The sequence below is a fragment of the Gossypium arboreum genome, chromosome 8 (genome assembly GCF_025698485.1).
Source record: "Gossypium arboreum isolate Shixiya-1 chromosome 8, ASM2569848v2, whole genome shotgun sequence".
NCBI lineage: Eukaryota > Viridiplantae > Streptophyta > Magnoliopsida > Malvales > Malvaceae > Gossypium > Gossypium arboreum.
Genome location: NC_069077.1, coordinates 140,959,389 through 140,981,074, shown reverse-complemented (window position 1 = coordinate 140,981,074; position 21,686 = coordinate 140,959,389). Strand labels below are relative to the sequence as shown.

Genomic DNA, 21,686 nt, shown 5'->3' with positions numbered 1-21,686 from the left:
TGAATCAAAATCAAAATTTTATGTTCATATATGAACAAAAATCTAAGTTTCATATGTATAACTATGTCAAATTAAAATTCATATATCAAATTACACATTAGACTAAAGTTTATGTATAAATTGATACTTATCACTAAATAAATTTAAATTTAAAAGAAGTATTTTATAATATATTAGTTAGTTTAATTATAAAAATAAAATGAAAATGAAAAGTGAGTCAAAAGTCTCGAGTGACAATATTTGTTAAAATATTAGCCCATAGTACAGCGCAGCAGAGCAGAGCATTGGCCTCAACAACACTGAAGAAAAAATTGGTGTCTAAGCGTTGTAGTAAATTAAAAAGAACAATAACAACGCGTTTTGCTTACAAGTCGCAGCAGCAGCAGCAGCAGCACCGACGACATTGAATGCTGAGCCTATGTGAAGGTAAATTTAGTGTGTATGTAGAATTCGGGGTCGGTATGATATTAAATATTATTTAATTTTATATTTTTTTTTATTTTTACTAAATTCCTTTATATTTATAAATAGGCTTTATTCATCATTTAGTTAGTGAATTATACCCAATTTTTCATATTGGTACTTAATTTGTTTTTTTTTTGTCTCATTTGATACTTGAATTATAATTTTGTTGCACTTTTTGGCCCTTGCAATTAATAGTGTTAAAATAAAAAATCAACAACTAATCATAACATGCCATGTGTTCCTATTGACCGTTGATGTGGTAAAAGGCGAAATTAGAAAATTTTTTATAGGGGGTTCAAATTGAATTGTAATTTTTACCGATTTTTAAAGAATTAAATCAAATTTTTATTATTTTTAGGAGGCTAAAATGTAATTTTACTTTTATTATTTTAAAATTTTAAAGGATTTAAATTAAAGATTTTTCATTTTAGGGGGTCGGAACCCTGCTAACCCCCTAGCTACGCTCCTGGATGTGGTTGATGACATGATTATTGATCAGGTTTTGACTATGTTGATTATGCATTAACCACATTCGTCAAATAAAAAATTATAAAAAATATATTTAAAATTATGTGTTCAATGTTAAGGGAATGAGAAAGCTAATAGATGGCTACAACATGGAGGAATGGGATTGGTTGTTCGGGTTGATGAAGCAAGACAAGTTGTTCAACTCGAAGGTGAAGAGAGGGAAGGTGTTCGTTTTGCCGGACTATAACCAATCGATGGAGCAACAAGGGGAGATGACTTTGAAACGAATCAAGTATTTGCAAGAGGGAGGGGTTTTAAAGGATAGTTAATGGCGGGGAGGGAAAATGTAATCCCCCAACTCTGGCGAACACGTCATTGTCCGTCAGAATAAGTGACCCTCTCGATTTCAACCCGTTTAGCTTCACTTTCACTTTCACTTTGAAGGACAGATAAAGATTTTCCCACCCCATCAATGTGATCAATTCCCTTTCACTAAGCTTAGTGTTCACTTCCCATGTGGTGGGTTATATATTTTTAAATTTTCTTCACTTTTTTTTTGGATTTAATTTAAAAGTTCGAGAGGCAAAATTCGAGATAAAATCTAACATAGACATTAATGGCTCAATACTAAACATATTAAGATAGTTTGACATATATTTTGTTAACTATAATATATGCTTTCTCTCTTTTTGTAGATAAAAATAACTTAAAGCGAAAATTAAATAATACACTAGTTTATCAAAAAAATAACATAATCCACCTTAATTAAGGTTCTAGCTGATTTTGGGGTTCTTCAAACCAATGAATATCTGTGAAATTTGTCACCATACACTCATGATCAGCAACAGTATTTTGGGACCTTAGAATATGACGAACAAGGACCTATCAGTTTCGACTAAACAAACGATGAACAAGACATAATTTAACCAAGTGACTATCTGTAGCTCTGCCAATTAAGATCAACTCTACTAATAAAATATTATCACATTCCACTTTCAACTGTCGATAACTCTTTCTCTATAATAGGAGTAGACTCTCAAGTAAGGCTCTTGCCTCAATCTTAAAAATTGAATCATTTCCTAACTGCATCGAAAAATCACCTAAATTATATAATTATGAAAAATAAAAAAAACAAACCCAAAATCTAAATTATTTTTAATTAAATAAAATATTTTTATCCAAATTTATTTCTTTTAGTCAAACTCTTTAAAAGTATCAAAAGAATTCTTGATTTGGTCAAATAACCCCACAAGCTGTGAATGAATTTAAAATTAAAGGTGTGAGGTGCGTTGTGTGGTGATAGTGCTGCTAGGCACCGCCCAATCTCCGTACCAAGACGCTGTAAAAAAGGTACTAAAAAGAAGAGAAACAAAATAGTCAGCGTCTGATTATGTTGACGTTTGGTTTGGCATTTACTTTTGCTTGCTGGATTTCTTGGTTTGTCTGTCTGCCGGATGACACCAAATGATGCAAACTTTTACAACGCACCACGTGTTTGATGAAATACCAGACTGAGGTGAAATGAAAGACGGTGTGACTGTGACTCACAACTTCAACAAATGTCATTAAATTAGTAAGTATCCCAACATTCTACCAGATAGGATGAGGAAATTCTACAATGAATTTCGGTATTAATATAATTATTGGTAAAAAAATTATTCGATTTCTATTAATTTTGATATCGAATAAATTAGTCTCTCTCAAAAATACTTGACGTAATTTAATCTTTATCAATTTTAAAAGTAAACAATTAACGATAATTGATCATAGTTTCATCAATAATATAATAATAAATTTAGCTATCAATGTTTATATATTTTATTAATTTGATCTTTATTCGAAAAATTTCAATACATTTGACATCAACATTTACACAAATATTGCGGGTTAAATTTGTTAAACCATGACCAAATTGATATTTATGTAAATTTGATGAAAATTATTAAAGTCATAATTAATTGTCCTTGCATTTATAAATGTATTGGGGATAGAAAGGTGGTGTTTATTGTTCTATATGTCGATGACATTCTACTAATTAAAAATCGTGCAGGGGTATCGGTTAAACTGTAGTTAACTCAATAGTCTAGTACAAAACACTTGAGAGAAACTAAATTTGTTCTAGATAAAAGGATCATAAGGAATCGAAAGAACAAAAGGATAGCATTATCACAAGCTTTTAAAACATTATGCAATGACCAATTCAAAGGAGGGAACTTAGCCCTCTGTATCATGCTTTCTATAAAAGTAGAATGTGTGGTTGCTTCTGAGACAACAAAAAAAGCAATATGGCTTTGAAAGTTCCCTACGCATCTTGATGTTGTTCCTGATGGGGAAAAAATATCACATTGTATTGTGATAACAATGTGGCAATAGTTAATATCGAGGAAACTAGAAACCGCAAAAGGACGAAGCACATTAATAAAAAGTATCACATCATAAAGGAGGCAATAACAAACAATTTTAAAAGTTCTATCAAATTTTTCGTCCAAAAGAAAGTAATTTGACAAAATTTTGAAGATTGAGAGCCAAAGTGATTAGAAAAAAGAATGAGGGCCAAAATAAATAAATGTTATGGGTTAAATTTAATATTATGCCATTAAATTATTGATTTAAGATACGCCAATGTTTAATTTAGAATGTCACATCATTATATATTTTTTATAAGAAAAATATACAAGTTTTAGATGATGACACGAGACAATATCTAAATTTTACGTTATCACATGGACCAAAACAGAAAAAAAAATTATCAAATTATATGACTAATATAAATCAAAAGATATGTAGAGATTAAATTGAGAAAAATTGACAAGTTCAAGAACTAAACGTTACTTTTATTATTATATTTTTAATCTCAATGAAATTGTTATTTCAACAATATTAAATAAAATAATAATATCCAAAAATAAAATATTAAAAACTTAATAAACATTATTTCTAAAATGAAAATTATTATCTTAGATTTCGAGTGTTTTTATTTTTAGTATATTTTCGATTAAATTAATTGATAGATTTTTTTTAACTTTTAAGTAAAAGTGTCACAAAGAAAAGCAAAATTGAAAAAAAAAAAAAAGGAGAGATATAAAATTACAAGATGTGTAAACGTCAAGAATTGATTTTTTTAGAATCAAGACTAAACACAATGCATAAATATTGAAGGTTAAAGTTGTTATTATGCCAATTTTAAAAGTTGTCACTTTTTTTTTTTGTCAATCATTTAGCCGATGTTGACCAAAAACGAAAAAATCGGATAATTGAGTGATGATTTTGTAACTTCTCATAATTAGGTGACAAAAAATTATTAATAACTGGATGACTACAAGTATAACCTACCTTTCATATTCGAATTATTTTATCTATTTTTTAGCTGGATTTAATATGATAAAATAACAAAAAGATAAGGAAAATGAGGAAGGTACAGTTGTTTCTCTTTATATTTTCATTAATTGACTAGTACAAATGGTGTTTTGGGTAAATCATACTCATGGTCACTCAATTATCAGTAAATTTATATTTTAATCATTAAATTATAAAAAGTTATAATTTAGTCACTCAATTATTTGAAACAGATCATTTAGGTTTTCATTAACTTACTAATTGACATTAACGTGGGTCGTTAAGTCACTATTACTCAAATATATTTACACAAAGTTACATCGTTAGTCACCTAATTGTTTGTAAATTTTCGTTTTGGTCAATCAATTGTGAAATGCTACAAAATGATCACTAACAACTAATCGCATGACCCATTTACTCATAGGCTTAATAGCTAATTTGGTCCCTGAAATAGTACTTCTAGAATATTTTATAATAAATCTAAAAAAACTAAAATTATTAGGAAGTTCTAAAAATCTAAAATTTGTATTTTTTTCAAAATTACCATTATGCAAAAAATATTAAAAATTCTAAAAGAATACCTAAAATCCAAGTTCTTTTTCCACTTATTTTTTTTTTGTTAATAACGACTTAACGACCCATGTTAACATCCGTTGGCAAGTTAACGAAAAAGTGATTTAAAATATCGATTTTGAATAATTAAATGACTAAATTATAAAATTATTAATAGTTAAGTGACCATGAGTGGAATTTACCTAATTATTCAACTATGTTCTGTCCTGTACCGTACTGGATGTATAGAAATTTAGACAGGGAGTAGATAGTACTACGGAAATTTTCAGATCTCTCATTTATATTATATAATTATAATATGATCCAAATGCATACATAAGCACATGGAATTGCATGATTTTTCCAATCACATTATTAGCTGTCTTTGGCCTTTTTCCCTTTTACCACCACTGCCTCCAGTACATTTCATGTTTTTAAATGAGATAATTTTAAATTTAGCTCTCAATATTTATATTTTTTTATCAATTTAGTCCCAAACTTTTCAAAAAGAATTAAACTTAACTGTTAGTTTTCTCGGAAAGAGTCGGTTTGTTGCTTTTTAATAGAAAGACTGCCTAAAACAGGGGTGAATAGAAGGGGGTAGTCCTACAAATTTTATAAAATTTTTAAGTCCATAAATGGTACAATTGTAGTTTAACCCTCCCAAAATGATAAAATATTGATTTAATTATTCTTAAAACAATAAAGATATATGTCAATAAATGGTGAAATCGCATTCTAGCTTTCATACAAATATTTAACTCAATCTCGACCACTAGAAAAAAATTCAACCCCCGAGCTAAAATGTTAAAATTTTAAATATGATAGCCCACGTGACAATCCACGTACACTTCATGCTATTTTTATAAAGTTTTTATCTTATTTTGAGTTTTTTTATTTTATTTTTTGAATATTTTTATAACTTTTAATTTTTTTGTTTTTGTGACTAAGACGAATAGTATCATGTTAGTATGTACATTGCTACACGAATTGTTACACCAACACTATTAAAAAGATAATGTTTTATCCAATATTCTCGTTTTAAAAAAACGATTTGACTTCTTTTAAAGCTTAAAGACCAAATTTAGTTGAAACAATTCGAACACAATTATGTGGATTCCGTCACTAACTACAATTTAGTAAAATTTAATCCTTATATTTTCCGAATTTTAAAATTTTAATCTAACAAAACAATAGCCATTAAATTCATCAAGATAAATTCTTTTATTTTAAAAATATTTTACGATATAATATTATATTAACTTGCTATTTCTTATTTCTAGTATTACCCACAAAATAACCAATTAAAGGATTTAACCATTGTCACATGTAGCTTAATTTTTTTAATTTAAAAATATAGACTAAATCTGTAACTTTATATATAGAATAATAACAAAAGTTAATTAAATAAATTTAACTATTATCAATAAGTCAAAACTGAAGTTTTGAAATTTAAAAGTCAATTTAAAATATATAGAAATTAAAATTGATCAAATCAAAATACAGTGTAGAGACCAAATCTATAACTTACTCGGAATACAGGGACTAATAGTAGAATTTGATCAATATAAATGAGCCCAAAACAGTATCAGTGGACCATTAAGCAAAAATAGTAGTACACATTGCATATGCTGTAGCTCTTTGCGGTTCAATAAGCAAGTCCAGTGAACATTTTGAAAAGAAGAGGCAAAAACATTACGACCGCGTATATACAGGTTCTCCGATCATTAAAACCTGATGAATTTCTGAAGCTGTCGACAATCTTTGAAAGCATATCGGAAAAGCCGATGCCATGGTGGTCATCACATACACCATTAATGCAACTTGACGTCACATTGAATCATCAGAGTCATCAGAATCGGATCCATCAGGTTCCCCGGCATTGCCTCCTGTATCGGGAACTTCAGGCTTTGCAGCAGCTGCAGGCGGAGCTTTCTTATTCGCATTACGAGCGTTCTCATCACCCGCATCACCTTGTCCATTGACATCAGCATGTAAACCATGATTAAGGTATAAAAACAACCATATCAAAAAGACAAATCATACAATCAAGAAGTCAAGATAGCTACCAAGGAAAATGATTTATGGAAACATTTTAGTAATGACCGGACCAAATTATAATATTTGCGACAAATTCAAGACTTAAAAAATGCAGCAGTTGCCAGTAAAAGTACCATGGAGGCCCTTATATTAAGAGTCAGATTGCATTTTGCCCCCTCTACTAAAAGAATGAGCAAATTAGTCCTGTACATTAAATCAAAGAACAAATTGATCCTTTTGTTAAAATTTTTATCTATTTCTACTGTTAAAAACTGGATACCATGTGGAGCTGTCTGATTATTCCATCAACCACGCCAGTTTTTAACATTAAAAATGGCTGAAAATTTTAACTAAAAGGACTAGTTTGCTCTTTAATTTAACATACAATGACTACTTTGTTCATTTTTTTAGTAAATAAGGTAAAATACAATCTGACTCCTACTACAGGGACCTCCATGATACTTTCACCAGCAGTTGCCAAAGATAATAACTAAAGAAACAATACTGAAATTCATATCAAGGATATCGAGATTTTCAACTGTTCCTCCAGACATGATGTTCACCAAATCCTTTTCAACACGTTGTACGAGCTCTGGCTGCAAAAATAACATAATCGGCATCAGTAAACTACTAAACGAAAAACAAAGAAACAGCTACACAGAAATCAAGTCACTCGGCACAAACAAGATAGACGAGCTCAAAGCTTAGTCACTTCTTAGTTCTTAGCAAAAATATGGTGGCTACACATAAGAGATTCGGATGTAGCTCCTTTTACATTTGACAGTTCCCCCTTTAAGAATTACATGAATAATGAATCATTGAAATTATCATATATAGTCATAATACGAAAAGTTATGTCTATATTTTAAAACTTCCACCTATGTTGCTCTAAATCTTCATTTTGATTGAAGCACCCGTGTCCTATGCATATTTGGACGTATGTACCGAGATATGACTCTCTATGTATATTTGGCCATATGTACCAAGATATGACTCTCTGAGGACTCTTCAGATAAGTGGAAAACCAATGTATCGGACACTCCTAATCCCACACACACCCATATACAAAAAGATTGTGTGAAAAAAGCAAGTATATCGATACATTTAGATCTGGCTCCCTTCGAAATCTTCGCTTCCGAGCATCCCTCAATGGAGGAGTTAGACCGTGTCTGTATTCCACCACATCTGGAGAAGCTTCTCCAGACTCTCTGACCAAAATCATCTATAACAATGACAACAGTTAATATGATCGTATTGGAAGTAAAGCAACCATGCATTATTGTGTAAAAATAAATAACAATATCGAGTACCATACTTGACCGACATCAGCTGTTTTAACCAATGCACTATCGTCGTAAGTTTTGTATGACTCAACAACACAAGGTAGATCAAGGACAGATGCAGGGAAACGATCATTGCCAATGACAAATGTGCCGGTCCGTCCATCCTCTGCAAAGTACAGAGAAGCTTAATGTTCACAAATATAATAGATGCAGAGTCTTTACTTCTTGGAAGCATTCATCACTTAATGCATCTTAATCTTACAAGATAAAGACTAAGCCCTAAAGTGTAATCAGAGGCAAACTCAGAAATTTTATTTGAGGGGGCTGAGATAAAATTATAAAATTTTGGAGAGGCCAAAGTTAAAAATTGTGTTAAAATGCTTAAATTACATTGTTCATTTTTTTTTGGAGGGGCCAAAAATGCAAAATTTTCATTTATTCAAAAGCTAAAAGACTTAATTTGAAAGATTTATATCTTGGAAGGGGCTAAATGGAAAATTTCCCATTTAACCAAGAAAGCCAAGGCCCCTGCCCTGCCTCCCCGCCCCCCCCCCCCCCAACAGCTTCGCCACTGCCTATAACCCCTAAACAATATCAACTGTTTTCCTATTTTCTCCAAGGAAAGTAATAAGTTTGTGTGAGGAATACACTCTTTAGGCCACTACGAGACAATGGGGTTGTTTATGGTTCAGTTAATATATAAGTAAAAAAGAAACCCAAATAGAGATTATGGTAGCAGTAAAAGTACAAGTTATCTACCCACATAGATGTTTAGCTAAATTAAACTATAGGAATCACAAGCTTCTTAGCAATGAGTTTCACGGCAAACTTGGTATAAGTTCAGAAAGAAAATAAAATGTTATGACATAGACAACAGCAAGAGTTAATCAGACATTTGTATGTAAAATTGAGTGAAATCCTCACCAGAAAATTCCAAATCCAGTGATTTGTCCTCGGAAGATGAAGCGTTTTCACTTAAAAGACGATTTATGCGTTCAGCGACAGAAGGTGGAACTCTAAGAATGAATTGCTCATCCATGCCTGCTAAATGAAATGACATATAGGAAATATGAAAGATTTAACATATTTCAAGTCCATCATCAATCTTGAAACTAATGCAATACCTCAAAACACAAATCCCTGTAGTTTATATATCATACAATCATAACAAACTATGGCTGAGCTAATCATGCAACTCCAAAACCAATATCATTTGGGAAGTTCTATAAATTAAAACAATGGATTTTGAACAATTCTTAAAATCATAGACCGCATTCCTTCACTTTTCAAAAAGATACTACAAATCCGAAATGACAGACAAAAATTTCTGTAAGTCCATTTGCTTCCTTCGCCAATGAAGGTCATTAATCATCCATTTTAGTATCATCTTTAAATCAAGAAACAGAAACTGCTCCGACCCTTGACTCGAGTCTTAAACCTGAGTTTTATATCTTGGGTTTGTCTATGGCATAAGCCTATCTAGGGTAAAAGTACCAGCCCTAGTACTATCAGTCAGATTACATTTTGCACCATGTCAAAAAATGAGAAAATTAATCCTTGTACGCTAGATAAAAAAGCAAACTGATACTTTTGTTAAAAATTCCTTTCATTCTAATGTTAAAAACTAGTACTTGTAAGTTAGAATGAGTTACATGTGGCATGCTAGCTTTTAACAGTAGAAATAAATGAAATTTTTAATAGAAATGATCAGTTTGCTCTTTAGCCTAATGTACAGGAGTAATTTGCTAATTTCTTGAGTAAACAGGGCAAAATGCAATCTGATTGTAGGCTACCATGGTACTTTAACCGCCTATCTAGAGACTTTACATAGACAAACAAACCCTAAAACAACCAAACTAGGATTAATTATATCAGCTGAAATGCAAAATAAACATTCCATATCGGATACTACTCAACAAAAATAAGCCTCTCTATGAGAAACTATGAATTAGTTACCAGATTACAAACATAAAATCAAATAAAAAATTCTAATTTTTCTGATCATAGTTCCACAACAATATCAGGCATTTCCAATGATTAAAAAAGCACCAAAACTGCATTCTTCAATGCAAATTGTCTAATTGATTGAGGCAAATAATTATGGGAAACCACTTGAATATCAAATTATAAACAGTTTACACGAACAATAAAGTATACAACAGGCAATTGATGACTAACTTATAAACACTAAAAATCATAAAGATTAAAGCAAAGTTTGAAATACCTAATCAATCAAAGAGAATGGTGAAGCTTGTACAAGCAATTTCTCACCACCTGTTCGATGAAAACACCCAAAGAGAGAAACGTTTTTATATGATTAATATTCTAAAAAAAAAAAACCCAAAAAGCCTCTGAATTTAACAGAAACGAGCAATACCCAGAAGCAAAATATCAAATTTAAGCGACGAAGGGTTGAAAATCCAGTAAGCAAAACCGGATTCAGGAACCTATAAATTTAAAGAAATATGGTTTTGAATTTAAGAGAAAGCTAAAAAAAATTAAAGAAACAGCGAGAAGAATTGCGAAACCAGTATTTATAGAAATTTGATTATGTTACTAACTTTTTTAATAAATTTAAATAGTTTGATATAAATAAAATAAGGGTAAACAGTAAATAAAGTCACTAAACTATTCGTAAATTTACGTTTTAGTTATTTAACTTCAGAAAGTTATAAAATGGTAATTAAATTATTTGATAGTTTGCATTTAAGTCGTTATAATGTTAAAATTATTGTTGCATTACTTTATATGTTCACATTATCTAAACTAATCGAAAATTGTCATTCCCGTTCTCTTCTACGATTAAATTTTCTTTTATGAAATAACTTTAAACAGTATGATTCTACGACCCAAAATACAAATAACTTTTTTCTCTAATCTCCAACATTTACCGTCAAATCGGCACTTGAAGCTCACAAACCAGACTTGTTTTTATAAAAATAAAATAAAACTTGATGACCCAATATTTAAATAAAAATATTTGAATAGTTTTATAACTTGAATGAAAGTTTTGAATAATTCAGTAATTATTTTATAATTTTTTAAAATTAAGTGATCAAAACATAAAATTACTAATAATTTAATGATATTGAGTATTAAAATTTTAAGTTTAGTGACCAAATAGTAAATTAATAAAACTTTAGAAGACTTCAAAACTAAATTAAAATATTTTGAAGTTTAAAAATTATAGAATCAAATTAGACAGTCCAGATTAAAAGTCAATCGACGTAATGGTCGAGACCGACTAGATCAAAAATCAGTCGACATAATGGTCGAGAGAAAGATATTTAACCAATTCACTCACGAATCTATACAAACTAATTTAACCTATTTTCTTAATTTATAATTAATTTATAATAATTTATTTAATTAAATTAGAAGAATCAATTTAACCGAAAGTCAATAACCCGACCCATCCAACCATGGATTCAGTTAAAAAAACATTGATAAGGATCGAGCTTTGCGTAAAATAGGGCTGGAAATTGCGAAATCCAAATCGGGCTTGCAAAGGAAAATCATGGTGGCTGATGATTATTGGAGTTAGGCCTAGTTCAAATCATGGCCAATCTAACCGCAATAGGCCCACGGTCGATACGATGTGCTGATAAAATTTTCTGGTTTGGGAAGAAAGTTGGGGAGAGGGGGAGACACGCTGGTAATGGCCATGGAGTCGGTTTCCGTAACTCACACAATCTCTGCAACGAATCAAAAGAATCCCTTTAGAATTACACCAATAATTCATTCAAGAAGATTGTTTCACTTGCAAGCTGCTGCTCGTTTTCGCTTTGGGTTCATCTCTTCTTACAAGAAATCTGATTTTCAAGGTACTTTCTTTAAACTTATCTGCTCTTTATATATATATATATATATAAGTTTGTATAGGATTAACAAAACAGCTTTTAGCTTTAGCCATATAATTTCACTCTCCATGTACTTAAAACTTTTATATTGATTCTGTTGCGAAGAGTCCGAAATTTTTTCGAAGAAGTTTTCAAAGTGTTGTTGATTTAAAATTCCTTAACATGTTAGTATTATCTTCGAGTTGAGTTGAGGTTTTATCTATCATCTTCATTGAGAACCGGAGCACCTCGTGGTATCGGCCTTGCGTGACAGGTCACCTACCACTTGACATGACTTGATTTGATGAGACCCTCTCGCTCTGTGAACCCCACCTCAAGCCTGTTCTATAGATGTAATCGGGAGAAAAAAAATCCTATTTGATCTGTTGAGGGGGCTCCAAACAGCTCGGTATTGTCTTTAGGTCAAGCCGGGGTTTTATCTACCAACTTCGTTCAGTGTCTTGTTGTATCAGGCCCTGGGTGCCTGTCACCTACCACTTGGCACAGCCAGACTCAAGGAGATGCTCCCGCTCTGCAAACCCCACCTCAATCTCGATCTCTTGACCTAGTATGGAGAAAAAACCTCGGCTGAACCTATTGAGGGGTCTGTCAGGTCCAAGCAGACAACAGTTGAAAGACTTCTCCGAATAGAGTCTGGTCTCCCCTAACAGATTCAATATTTCTATCATATGTATTTAACCATTGAATTTTTTTAAAATAAATAGTTAAACAAGAATGATCTACATGAATAGAACATGATCGAATTAAATACATATAAATTGTATAAAAAATTGTGTAATTTTGTAAAACTAAAGTTAATCTTATAGTAGTGTAAGTGAATCTATCCTCGTGTGTGTTTTAGGCGCTTAGAATATTACCATAAGAAGATAAATTGATTGAGATTTATTGGAGAGTTTGATGTAGTACTCATATCTCTACACCAGATTTTCAGGGTTTTGCAAAACCTTCACGGCTTTTTCCGTCCACGGAACCGAAAATCTGTACCGAAGCCTTGAAAGAAACTATCTTTCCATCAACCGGCTTGGATGGAGCTCGGACTTTGTACAAAGTTAGGCTGCAAACAAGTAACATGTACGGCTCGAGTTTGAGTAATATAAATGCCGGAATACTCTTGTGTTTGATTGATGAGAAAGGAGACTCAATATTAAAGAGAATACCGGCATATTTGTTAAGTGAACATTCTATGGAATTGGAGAACACGGTGGTGCCTGAAACTCTCCATTTCCAAAGAGGTTCCATCGATGAATTTGTCTTCGAGGGGTCGGAATTGGGGAAAGTTCAAGCTCTTTGGATCGGTATTGAATCAGGTTAGCGTTGAATAAGAATTTTTAGTTTTAAGACCTTGATTCATGCAAGTGCAATCAGAAAATTTAAATGCTCGTCTTTCTTGTTTCTCAGGTCAATGGAGATTAGGAGGTGTCAGCCTGGTCATCCTTAATCCATCTCGATCTTCCTCGGGGGGAAACTTTGAACATATTGGTGCTAAATACGACTTTGAAGTTGACGATATCTTGCTCGGAGAGGGTGGTGATGAGTCCATGGTAGAACTAAGACCTTGTCTCGTTTCCAAGTTATCAGAAAACGAGGACTTTTCTCAACCAACTTCACCCTTGAGTGACAAGGTATCTAAAGAACAAAGTATGAAGGAATATGCAGATTTGAAGTTCTCTTTGTTACTTTATGATGCCGTTCTTATACTTTCCGGTGCATCGTTTGCATCTTTCTCGATCGGGGAAAGTTCTGCTTTTGCATTCTTACTTGGTGGGATCATCGGTTTTCTTTATTTGTTGCTATTACAACGGTCTGTTGATGGTTTACCAGCTTCGGAATTAATATCCAGCAACCCAAAAGATGAAACGGTTCGGTTTAAGGGTCCGGTATCAAGTCTTGCACTAGCTATAGCAGTTTCTTCATTAGTAATCAAATACAGCATGGGGGAAGGTCCATTTGTGTTGACTCCAAAAGAACTTTTGGTCGGAATGATGGGATTTCTTGCATGTAAACTGGCTGTCATTTTGGCTGCATTTAAGCCCTTGCGTGTGGGTATTGAAAAGAGTAAATGAGTCCCGATTAAAATTCCATAGAAGTCAAATTAATCATTGTACGCAAAATCAAAAAACATTTAAAAATGAATGAAAATTTTAATAATTTTTTTTTTTAGTAAAGAAGATAAAATGCAATTGCTTGGATTAGTGTCCGATATTAAGAACTGTTCAATAGTCGAAAAAAAAGCATTAATTATAGGGCAAATGTTCTCAGCATCTTTCTTCTACAGATCTTCCCAAGCCTCAAAAAAACAAAAATTAAAAATCAATGGAAAATAAATAAATTGTCTCATTGTTTACTGGAAATGGTACATATGCTTGTGTTACCAGCTCTTGCGGTGATCCTTTCTTCTGCCATGGATTCTCATCAGTGTGATCAGCCTTATACAATGGCTTTGCTGCCACCCAACCGCCCGGAAAAGCCCATTGACAGGGACCAATCGCTGGAGACTCGTTGATTAAATGCCGGTTTGTTTTTATAGGAAGTAGTCAGGTGTCCTCCGGGTCACATCCGGCTCTCCTCTCCTTGGAGCCGGCTCAAACTGTATGAACAGAATAGTTCTTAAATGATTATATATGTATATAGTAAAAGAGTATATATGGTAATGTACCTGAGAGGTCCCTCTATTACAGGAACCTAATCAAATTAGTCCCCCTACCATTAAATGGATTAATTTAGTCCCTCTACTATTAAAAAAAAAAAAAACCCAAATAAGCACAAATTGTAATTAACACTTATTGTTTAAAAATATCATTTACTGTGTAAATAAAATCTTTTCTTTGAAATTAAACTGCAATTGAAAAAATATATTTTTAAGACATTTTTATAAGGTTAAAAGGCTAACTTTATTACAATTTGGACTTATTTGATTCTTTTCAATAGTATAGAGACAAAATTGATCCATTTAATAATAGAGGAACTAATTTGATCCGGTCCCTATAGTACTTTAACCATTTATACATACACAATGGAAACAGCTCCGATCTTGCATGCAGAGTGGCACGAGTACAAAGAGAATAGCTCACCTGAATGAATGTATGACCCTGGCAATCGTCTACTTCCAAGATGGAGGCCATGTTTCCACATCGATAGCAATAATTTGGCGCACTGAATATAGTAACAACCTTTTGTTCCTGTGGAAGAAACGATATCAGTTGCACGAATCTCATATTAGAACTCGAATTTTCTGGCCAAAGCATCTAAATAGGGTAAGTACTTACATGACCCCAATTGTATCCTTCCATGACCAGCTGATGAGCCCTAGCAATCAGCTTCAAACTGTTTGTATGGTTAAATTGCTCGGATATGTCCTGAACATAACATATAGGTTACCTTTGACCATTTTCGAGAAATATAGGAACAAAAACTGAAAAAAAGGAAAGCAAAAAAATATATATATACATACTTGGCCAAAGGTATATCCGGCACCCCTAGGTGAAATGCCCCATCCACACCGATCATCAGGGTCAGACCACAAAAGATCACACATAGGACCCTCATGAGGAACTTCTTGAACACGGTCAAAGTTACGTATGTTATCCAGTGTTTCAATGGATGGAGATAACCCACCATGGAGACAGAAAATTTCAGATTCAACCTTCAAAACAGCAGAAAGTCAGCAGCTAAGAACCATTAACAAAAACGATGAGGGCTGGACCTCCGTGCCGGACAAAGGTACTTCATCGAGAATGATGCATAACAAAGAATCACTGTTTAAAATTTGTGCACCTCATTGAAAACATTGTGGAAGTAAAACAATCAACCGGTGATGAACGTGGTACTGAGTGTATAATTACTGAAAGCACATCCTAATATCCTAATTTTGAGCAACCAACAACATAGAACTTTACTGAAAGGTCATTCGAAACAACATCAAACTGTAAATAATTAAATTATACTAACCAATGCTGTTAGTGGAAAATAATCAAACAGATCAGTGAAGATCTTCCAAACGTTGGCACTGCCGTACCTGAAGATGGAAAAGCAAAAATTATCTTCAAAGAAAGACCAAAAAAATTAACTAAATAGAAGCTTACTAATCCAAACAGTCAATAGAAAACAATTTACATATGTAATGGGACCAGTGTATATATATACCCTAGTGTAACAGAGAATGTAGTCCCAGGCTATTTTAACTATGTAATTGTTTTTAAACTAGTTCATTGCCCATTTGTGTCATCAAGAAATATACACGACATGCCACCCTAACAAAGCTTACGTGAAAAGTCGTTTGTGTTAAAAAGGAAAAATCCGGTAGCTATTGAAACATTGTCATACATCAAAATCAAACTACTAATTTAAAAAAATCCACATCAACCTGTCCCTATCCTAAACCTATTCTCTTTGTTTCATCTGTTTGCCAGAAAAGGATCATGCATCAAAACTGCAAACGAACAACAAAACATGACCTTCAGAAACCTTGTATTATTGATGGAAAGATAGAACAGGGAGGAAAGATCACCAGCAATAATAGTTTATAGTCGAAATAAAGAAAGCCCAACCGCAATCTAAACTTTCACAATGAATGCATTTCTGCATTGGCAATAAGCCTATATAGAGATTATAAGATACTCACTTCCTTAGGCACTCATCATAAAACCCATACACTTGAGTAATCTGCATTTTCAACATAAACCAATTATGGGAAAATTAAAACGAAAAAAAAATCAACTGGATAAATAAGTTGCAAAGAAAAATGAAAAATGATAATGACAATTCATGTTTTTCCTATATGCATTACAGCTTATAACAAGAACACTGACAAATTATTCTTGCTTAGTAAGCTCTAACAAGCAAAGTTCAGGACTGAAACATACATCATGAAGAATCATTTAGGAACAAAGCATACCTGACGGCTCTCATGATTTCCCCTCAGAATAGTTATCCGTTGGGGGTAACGCACTTTGAGAGCTACCAAGAGCTGAACAAAAGTCAATCACAAGCAAATCATGAGTTGCAACCACAACTGAACATAATTGAAACTAATTAAGGTGAATATGAACATAACCAGGAAAAAGGTTGTAATGTTCAGGTTTCATATATAGAAGAACTATTACTAGTAAAAAGAACATAACCAGGAAAAAGAAAAACTAAAACAGTCCAGGTGAAACATCTAAAAAGCTGAAAATGAAAGATAGAAACTCATACTTACTGTTACAGTTTCAACTGAATAGTAACCACGATCAACATAATCTCCCATGAACAAGTAATTTGTATCTGGACACTGAACAGAAAATTTGCAGCAAAAACTAAATATTAAAAATAAACAAATAAAAAATAAATGAAACATTCCATCTAACCCCATCCCACAAATATGAAAATCTACTGCACAGAATAATAAATGGATGTGCATGATAGCTGTAACTGTGATTTATGAATGTTTGCTGAAGACTAGACAGAGAACAAAATACTGCATGCATCTCAAAGAGTTCATCACAGTCAGCATCACATTTGGAACAGAAAATTGCAACCTGAACCAGAAAAATTACCTTCCCCCCAATTCGAAAAAGCTCTGCAAGATCATGAAATTGCCCATGAATATCACCGCATATTGTAACAGGACTTTTCACAGGCTGTGTTGCACCAAACACAAAAACATTCAAGTCATAATCAGTCTATCAACCATGGACTAATGGAAACAAAATAAAAGTGTGTTGACAGAGGCAATGGATGATAAGGCACACCTGAACATTGCTTTCATCCATCAGTATCTCCTTAGCCTTATCACATAATACCCTAACCTAATTCATAAAGATATCCAGAACGAGATCAGGTAACAATAACTTCAAAAGTCTATGAAAAAATCAAAAAGAAAATTGGTTATCATTTAAAAGGAGGGATGAACAACAATGAGTCCTAGCAAGCCATAAATAATCACATTGACAGGTATAAAGAATGTAAACAAAATTAGGCAACTTGAAGATGCAAGGCACACTCAAACTTAGGGATAAAGAAAATACCTGTCCTTGCAAAAAAAGGTTGCTAATTTCTACAAAATTTTAAAAATATAAAATAAAATAAATAAACATGACGATTTCAAAGAAATAGTCTTAATGACTTCAAAACCAATAATTCTCGTAGCAAACTTTGAATTGTTAACTCCAATTCATTGCCAAATATATTAAGAAGACCAAGCATTACTAACATTATTACACTCTAGCATGAAGTTTCCTACATTTCCATCACCATGGAGAGTTATAAAAAGACAGTAAGTTGATCTTGAAAAGGACACATTAGTTTTCTTCTTTTCTTGATTGAAAATGCATCCGACATAAAGATAAACAAAAAAAAAAAAAAAAGCCTACAAGCATACATCTGTTGCCTATCGAAGTATATGCATAGGCAGAACAAGAATGTGGGTCAAGAAAGGTTTGCTTTTGCTAGATCAGTTCAGTTCCCTGGCCCCTAAACATGCAACTTAACTCTTAAAAACAATAAATAGATTTATAACAATTCAATTGTTGCTCCTAGGGTACTTTTGGGGATAGATAACCAAAGGTTTTTGTGTAAAATCCTTACAAAAAGAAGCACAACTTGTGGTAACCAAGTACATCAAAAGAGACGGCTAAACACCACTAACTTCGCGAAGTTTAAAAAGAAATTTAAGAACATTTCTACACTCTAAGAATATTGCCCAATTCTCAATAATCAATATCTTTAGCCAAATTGTCAATGGCTATTGCTACTACTAAACGTCCAAACCTCCAATTTCCAGGACGAATATATTCCCAGGGAAATGAAAGCAAGCAAGAAAAATCAACTTACTATCACTACTACTAAACCTCCAATTTCATGTACTTCCGTTTATGAAAATGAAACCAAGCAATAAAATGCACAAACATGATGGATCAGTTTTTTTTTTTTAAGCAAATCAAAATTTGAATCCATAAATATCATATCTTTCTTTTCCTTAAAAAGGCTCCAGCAAATAAACTAGATCTGATCCAATATCCAGAAAAAATACACAAGAAAAAAAAAAATTGGATCGGTGGGAAAAGCAAAAGGCCCAGATCAAGCCGTAAATCTATAAACTCCAAACAGATCCGTTTTCAACTAATTAAGAATTGAAATTTTTTGAAAAAAAATTTAAAAAAAAAACCTCTTGCTCCGATAAGGGCTTGCACTGCATCAACTGCGAAATCTGCTCGTCTAGGTTTCCATGTGAGTTTGAATCCACCGAAGACGTCATGTTTTCTTTCTCTTTTTTATTTAAAAATCCTAACCCTAGATTACGAAAATTTCCCCCAAAATTATAAAATTTCAAAGAGATTTTTTAGTTTAGTGGAGAGAAAAAAAGTTAAAAAAAAGGGAAATGAAATGAAAACGAAGCGTTGGTGAAGAGCCCAATGCTTTGGTGAAGAGAGAGATGAAGCCTTTTCTCTCCTTTTTGTTTATTACAATACTTTTATCATAGGGTTTAATTATTATTTCTATACATTTATTCATATAAATCATAGGACAAAACCCAAAATTATCTTATCTTTCAAGGGTTAAAATTAAATTTTACAATTTTAAAAGGGTTTAAAACTGTAATTTTATCTTTATATATGTTTATTATTTTAAAATTTTAAAGAGATTATATAGAAAATTTTTCATCTTTAAGAACCATAGTGTATTTTTACCATTAAATTAATTATTTGAGGTGGAGTGCGGATAGGCAGTGCGTTTATCTACAGTTAGTGTAAAAACAATGATGACGGTGAGATTAGATGATATTATAGCATGAGACAAAAAAATAAGCTTAAACGTCTTGCATTACAACCCACCGCCCATCTAAATCCAAATAATAATTTTTTATTTTAGAGGGTCAAGACTCATGTATCTTTTAACATTATCATTATAGATCATGCACATCAAATTTAACATAAATTAATTTTTAATTATTTATTTTATATAAAACCTTTAACCATTCAATAAATATTAATATATACAATATTTTAGATATGTATGATGGAGATATCGAATCGGTTCAAAATTTACATGCATGACAAGTATAATTATATTATAAATTCAACAGTTAAATCATTAAAATATTAATTGTACAAAAATATATAAAAGGGTGTAAAATTACTGCGTAAAAAATAATAACATCCTGGCAAGTAAAAATATAACGATGTGGGTGGAAAATTTTTGTTGTAAATTTATTTAAAAATTATATTAAAATCAAAATAAAGCTTAAGTGGTAAATTTGATTTTTTATATAAAATGGTATTTTAATTATTTCTCTAATCGAGTTCGGTTAACTCATAACACTAATTTACTCATGGATTTAAAGTTAACAGAGATAATTAATATATATATATATATATGTATATGTTTTAAAAAAAAATTGTATATAAAAGGGTATTTCAATTATTTTTCCAATTAAGTTTGTGTTCGGTTAAGTCATGACACTGACTCACTCAACCAGAAATTTAAAGCTGGTAAAGATAATTAAATGATAATGGATAAATTTAATTTAAAGTTAGTAGACATAATTAAATAATAATATATATTTGTTTTGAATAATTTAATTATATAATTAATTCACTAAACAATTTTATAGGGATTTTTTTTTTATTCTTCACGTTCATTTTACGGTTTATATTCTAGGTTCGTGACAGTCTCTCCTAATATTGTCGTCTCTAATATTTGAATTTGCGTTCTCTCTTTGGGAGCATAATATCATAAGATGTACAAACAACTACTAAAGATGATGATGGTTAGACTTGATTATATGTCGGGTTGGGTTCGGGTTGAGCCAAAACAAAATTTTAGGTTCATTTTCTAGGCTGTTAGAAATTAGGGTTGTTACTTGTTAAGGATTTAGAAATTGGTTTTATGGAGAATAGGGTTGATTCGACGGAGAAAAAAGAAAGAGAAAGTATAGGCGTGTATTCGGGTCAAGTTAGGCTAGGCTAAAAAATCCTACTCGAGGCTCGACCCGTTTAGAAAATGAGTATTATTTTTTGTCCAAACTCTTTCATTTTTCAGACAAACCAGAGTAAGTGACCCAACTCATGATCAGGTCTTATGATAATTCACGTCGCATAAATAAAACAAAATTTTAATGACATGATTGAATTTCTGACACCAACCAATTAGAAAATAAAACGAAATTAGATAATGAATATCAAAATGTCCATGTTGAAATCCATCTTAAATATTACACAATACAATACACAATATTAATTTTTTTTTGGCAAAACTATATAAAATTTATATAAAACCATATAGAATTTGACATGATACAAGAGTTAAAAAAATGCATGGGTAAAACCTTGGTATGTGTCGAAATGAGTGGAAGTAACAAAGCATCATGCCCAAGGGAGCTTATACGAGGGATCCAAGGTTTAGATAATATCATGATTTACTTTACTTTTTCGTATAGTAGATTCGAATTCAGATAATGGATATTCGAAACCACTTCACTTTTGTAATTAATGAACTCTTGTTCGGGTTTAAATTCATTTTAAAAAGTTTATTATTATTGAATGCATATATTTTGTGTACTTAAATATACTATATGATTTAATTGATTTTGATTTAGATAATAATACCCAGATTTAATACGAAATATAAACAGTGGGTTCTATGGCAACCATTCGGGATAACAAATGAGAATCGGTAGTTGAGGCTTATCAACATATTTCTAATC

At 31.7% G+C, this 21,686-nt stretch overlaps 3 protein-coding genes across 5 annotated transcripts; 1 reads left to right on the top strand and 2 right to left on the bottom strand.

The window, feature by feature from the left end:
- Positions 1-6,264: 6,264 nt before the first annotated feature.
- Positions 6,265-10,699, bottom strand: LOC108468008 (transcription initiation factor TFIID subunit 7). 2 transcript variants are annotated; one of them, XM_017768854.2, is made up of 7 exons: positions 10,522-10,699; positions 10,369-10,418; positions 9,069-9,188; positions 8,177-8,310; positions 7,964-8,083; positions 7,388-7,457; positions 6,265-6,815 (listed from the first exon to the last, which is right to left on the bottom strand). In XM_017768854.2, the coding sequence occupies exons 3-7, from the start codon at positions 9,181-9,183 to the stop codon at positions 6,652-6,654; spliced, it is 603 nt and encodes a 200-aa protein (XP_017624343.1). In that variant the 5' UTR covers positions 9,184-9,188; positions 10,369-10,418; positions 10,522-10,699; the 3' UTR covers positions 6,265-6,651. The 2 variants fall into 2 exon arrangements, with proteins under 2 accessions (XP_017624343.1, XP_017624342.1); XM_017768853.2 differs by having other exon boundaries at positions 9,069-9,185.
- An 859-nt stretch (positions 10,700-11,558) lies between these two features.
- Positions 11,559-14,481, top strand: LOC108469779 (uncharacterized). Its single transcript, XM_017770816.2, has 3 exons — positions 11,559-11,968; positions 12,928-13,311; positions 13,403-14,481. Exons 1-3 carry the CDS (start codon positions 11,803-11,805, stop codon positions 14,065-14,067), a joined length of 1,215 nt encoding a protein of 404 aa, XP_017626305.1. The 5' UTR covers positions 11,559-11,802; the 3' UTR covers positions 14,068-14,481.
- Positions 14,222-19,489, bottom strand: LOC108469780 (serine/threonine-protein phosphatase PP2A-2 catalytic subunit-like). 2 transcript variants are annotated; one of them, XM_017770817.2, is made up of 11 exons: positions 19,149-19,489; positions 17,734-17,790; positions 17,539-17,622; positions 17,202-17,273; positions 16,899-16,970; positions 16,626-16,666; positions 15,953-16,019; positions 15,456-15,647; positions 15,271-15,360; positions 15,076-15,183; positions 14,222-14,591 (listed from the first exon to the last, which is right to left on the bottom strand). In XM_017770817.2, the coding sequence occupies exons 1-11, from the start codon at positions 19,236-19,238 to the stop codon at positions 14,526-14,528; spliced, it is 939 nt and encodes a 312-aa protein (XP_017626306.1). In that variant the 5' UTR covers positions 19,239-19,489; the 3' UTR covers positions 14,222-14,525. The 2 variants fall into 2 exon arrangements, with proteins under 2 accessions (XP_017626306.1, XP_052887642.1); XM_053031682.1 differs by lacking the exons at positions 14,222-14,591; positions 15,076-15,183; positions 15,271-15,360; positions 15,456-15,647 and adding an exon at positions 15,828-15,866.
- Between the last annotated feature and the right edge of the window lie 2,197 nt (positions 19,490-21,686).

Excerpts from the sequence above, each read along its gene's own strand:
- LOC108469779 (XM_017770816.2), top strand. The coding sequence starts at position 11,803 with ATGGCCATGGAGTCGGTTTCCGTAACTCACACAATCTCTGCAACGAAT. Across the intron at positions 11,969-12,927 it reads CAAGAAATCTGATTTTCAAG|ATTTTCAGGGTTTTGCAAAA; the intron begins GTACTTTCTTTA and ends TCTCTACACCAG. Across the intron at positions 13,312-13,402 it reads TTGGATCGGTATTGAATCAG|GTCAATGGAGATTAGGAGGT; the intron begins GTTAGCGTTGAA and ends CTTGTTTCTCAG.
- LOC108468008 (XM_017768854.2), bottom strand. The coding sequence starts at position 9,183 with ATGGATGAGCAATTCATTCTTAGAGTTCCACCTTCTGTCGCTGAACGC. Across the intron at positions 8,311-9,068 it reads ACTGGATTTGGAATTTTCTG|AGGATGGACGGACCGGCACA; the intron begins GTGAGGATTTCA and ends TGTACTTTGCAG. Across the intron at positions 6,816-7,387 it reads AGGAACAGTTGAAAATCTCG|ATGCTGATGTCAATGGACAA; the intron begins ATATCCTTGATA and ends ATCATGGTTTAC.
- LOC108469780 (XM_017770817.2), bottom strand. The coding sequence starts at position 19,238 with ATGACGTCTTCGGTGGATTCAAACTCACATGGAAACCTAGACGAGCAG. Across the intron at positions 15,648-15,952 it reads ATTTTCCACTAACAGCATTG|GTTGAATCTGAAATTTTCTG; the intron begins GTTAGTATAATT and ends GCTGTTTTGAAG. Across the intron at positions 15,184-15,270 it reads AAGGATACAATTGGGGTCAT|GAACAAAAGGTTGTTACTAT; the intron begins GTAAGTACTTAC and ends TTTCTTCCACAG.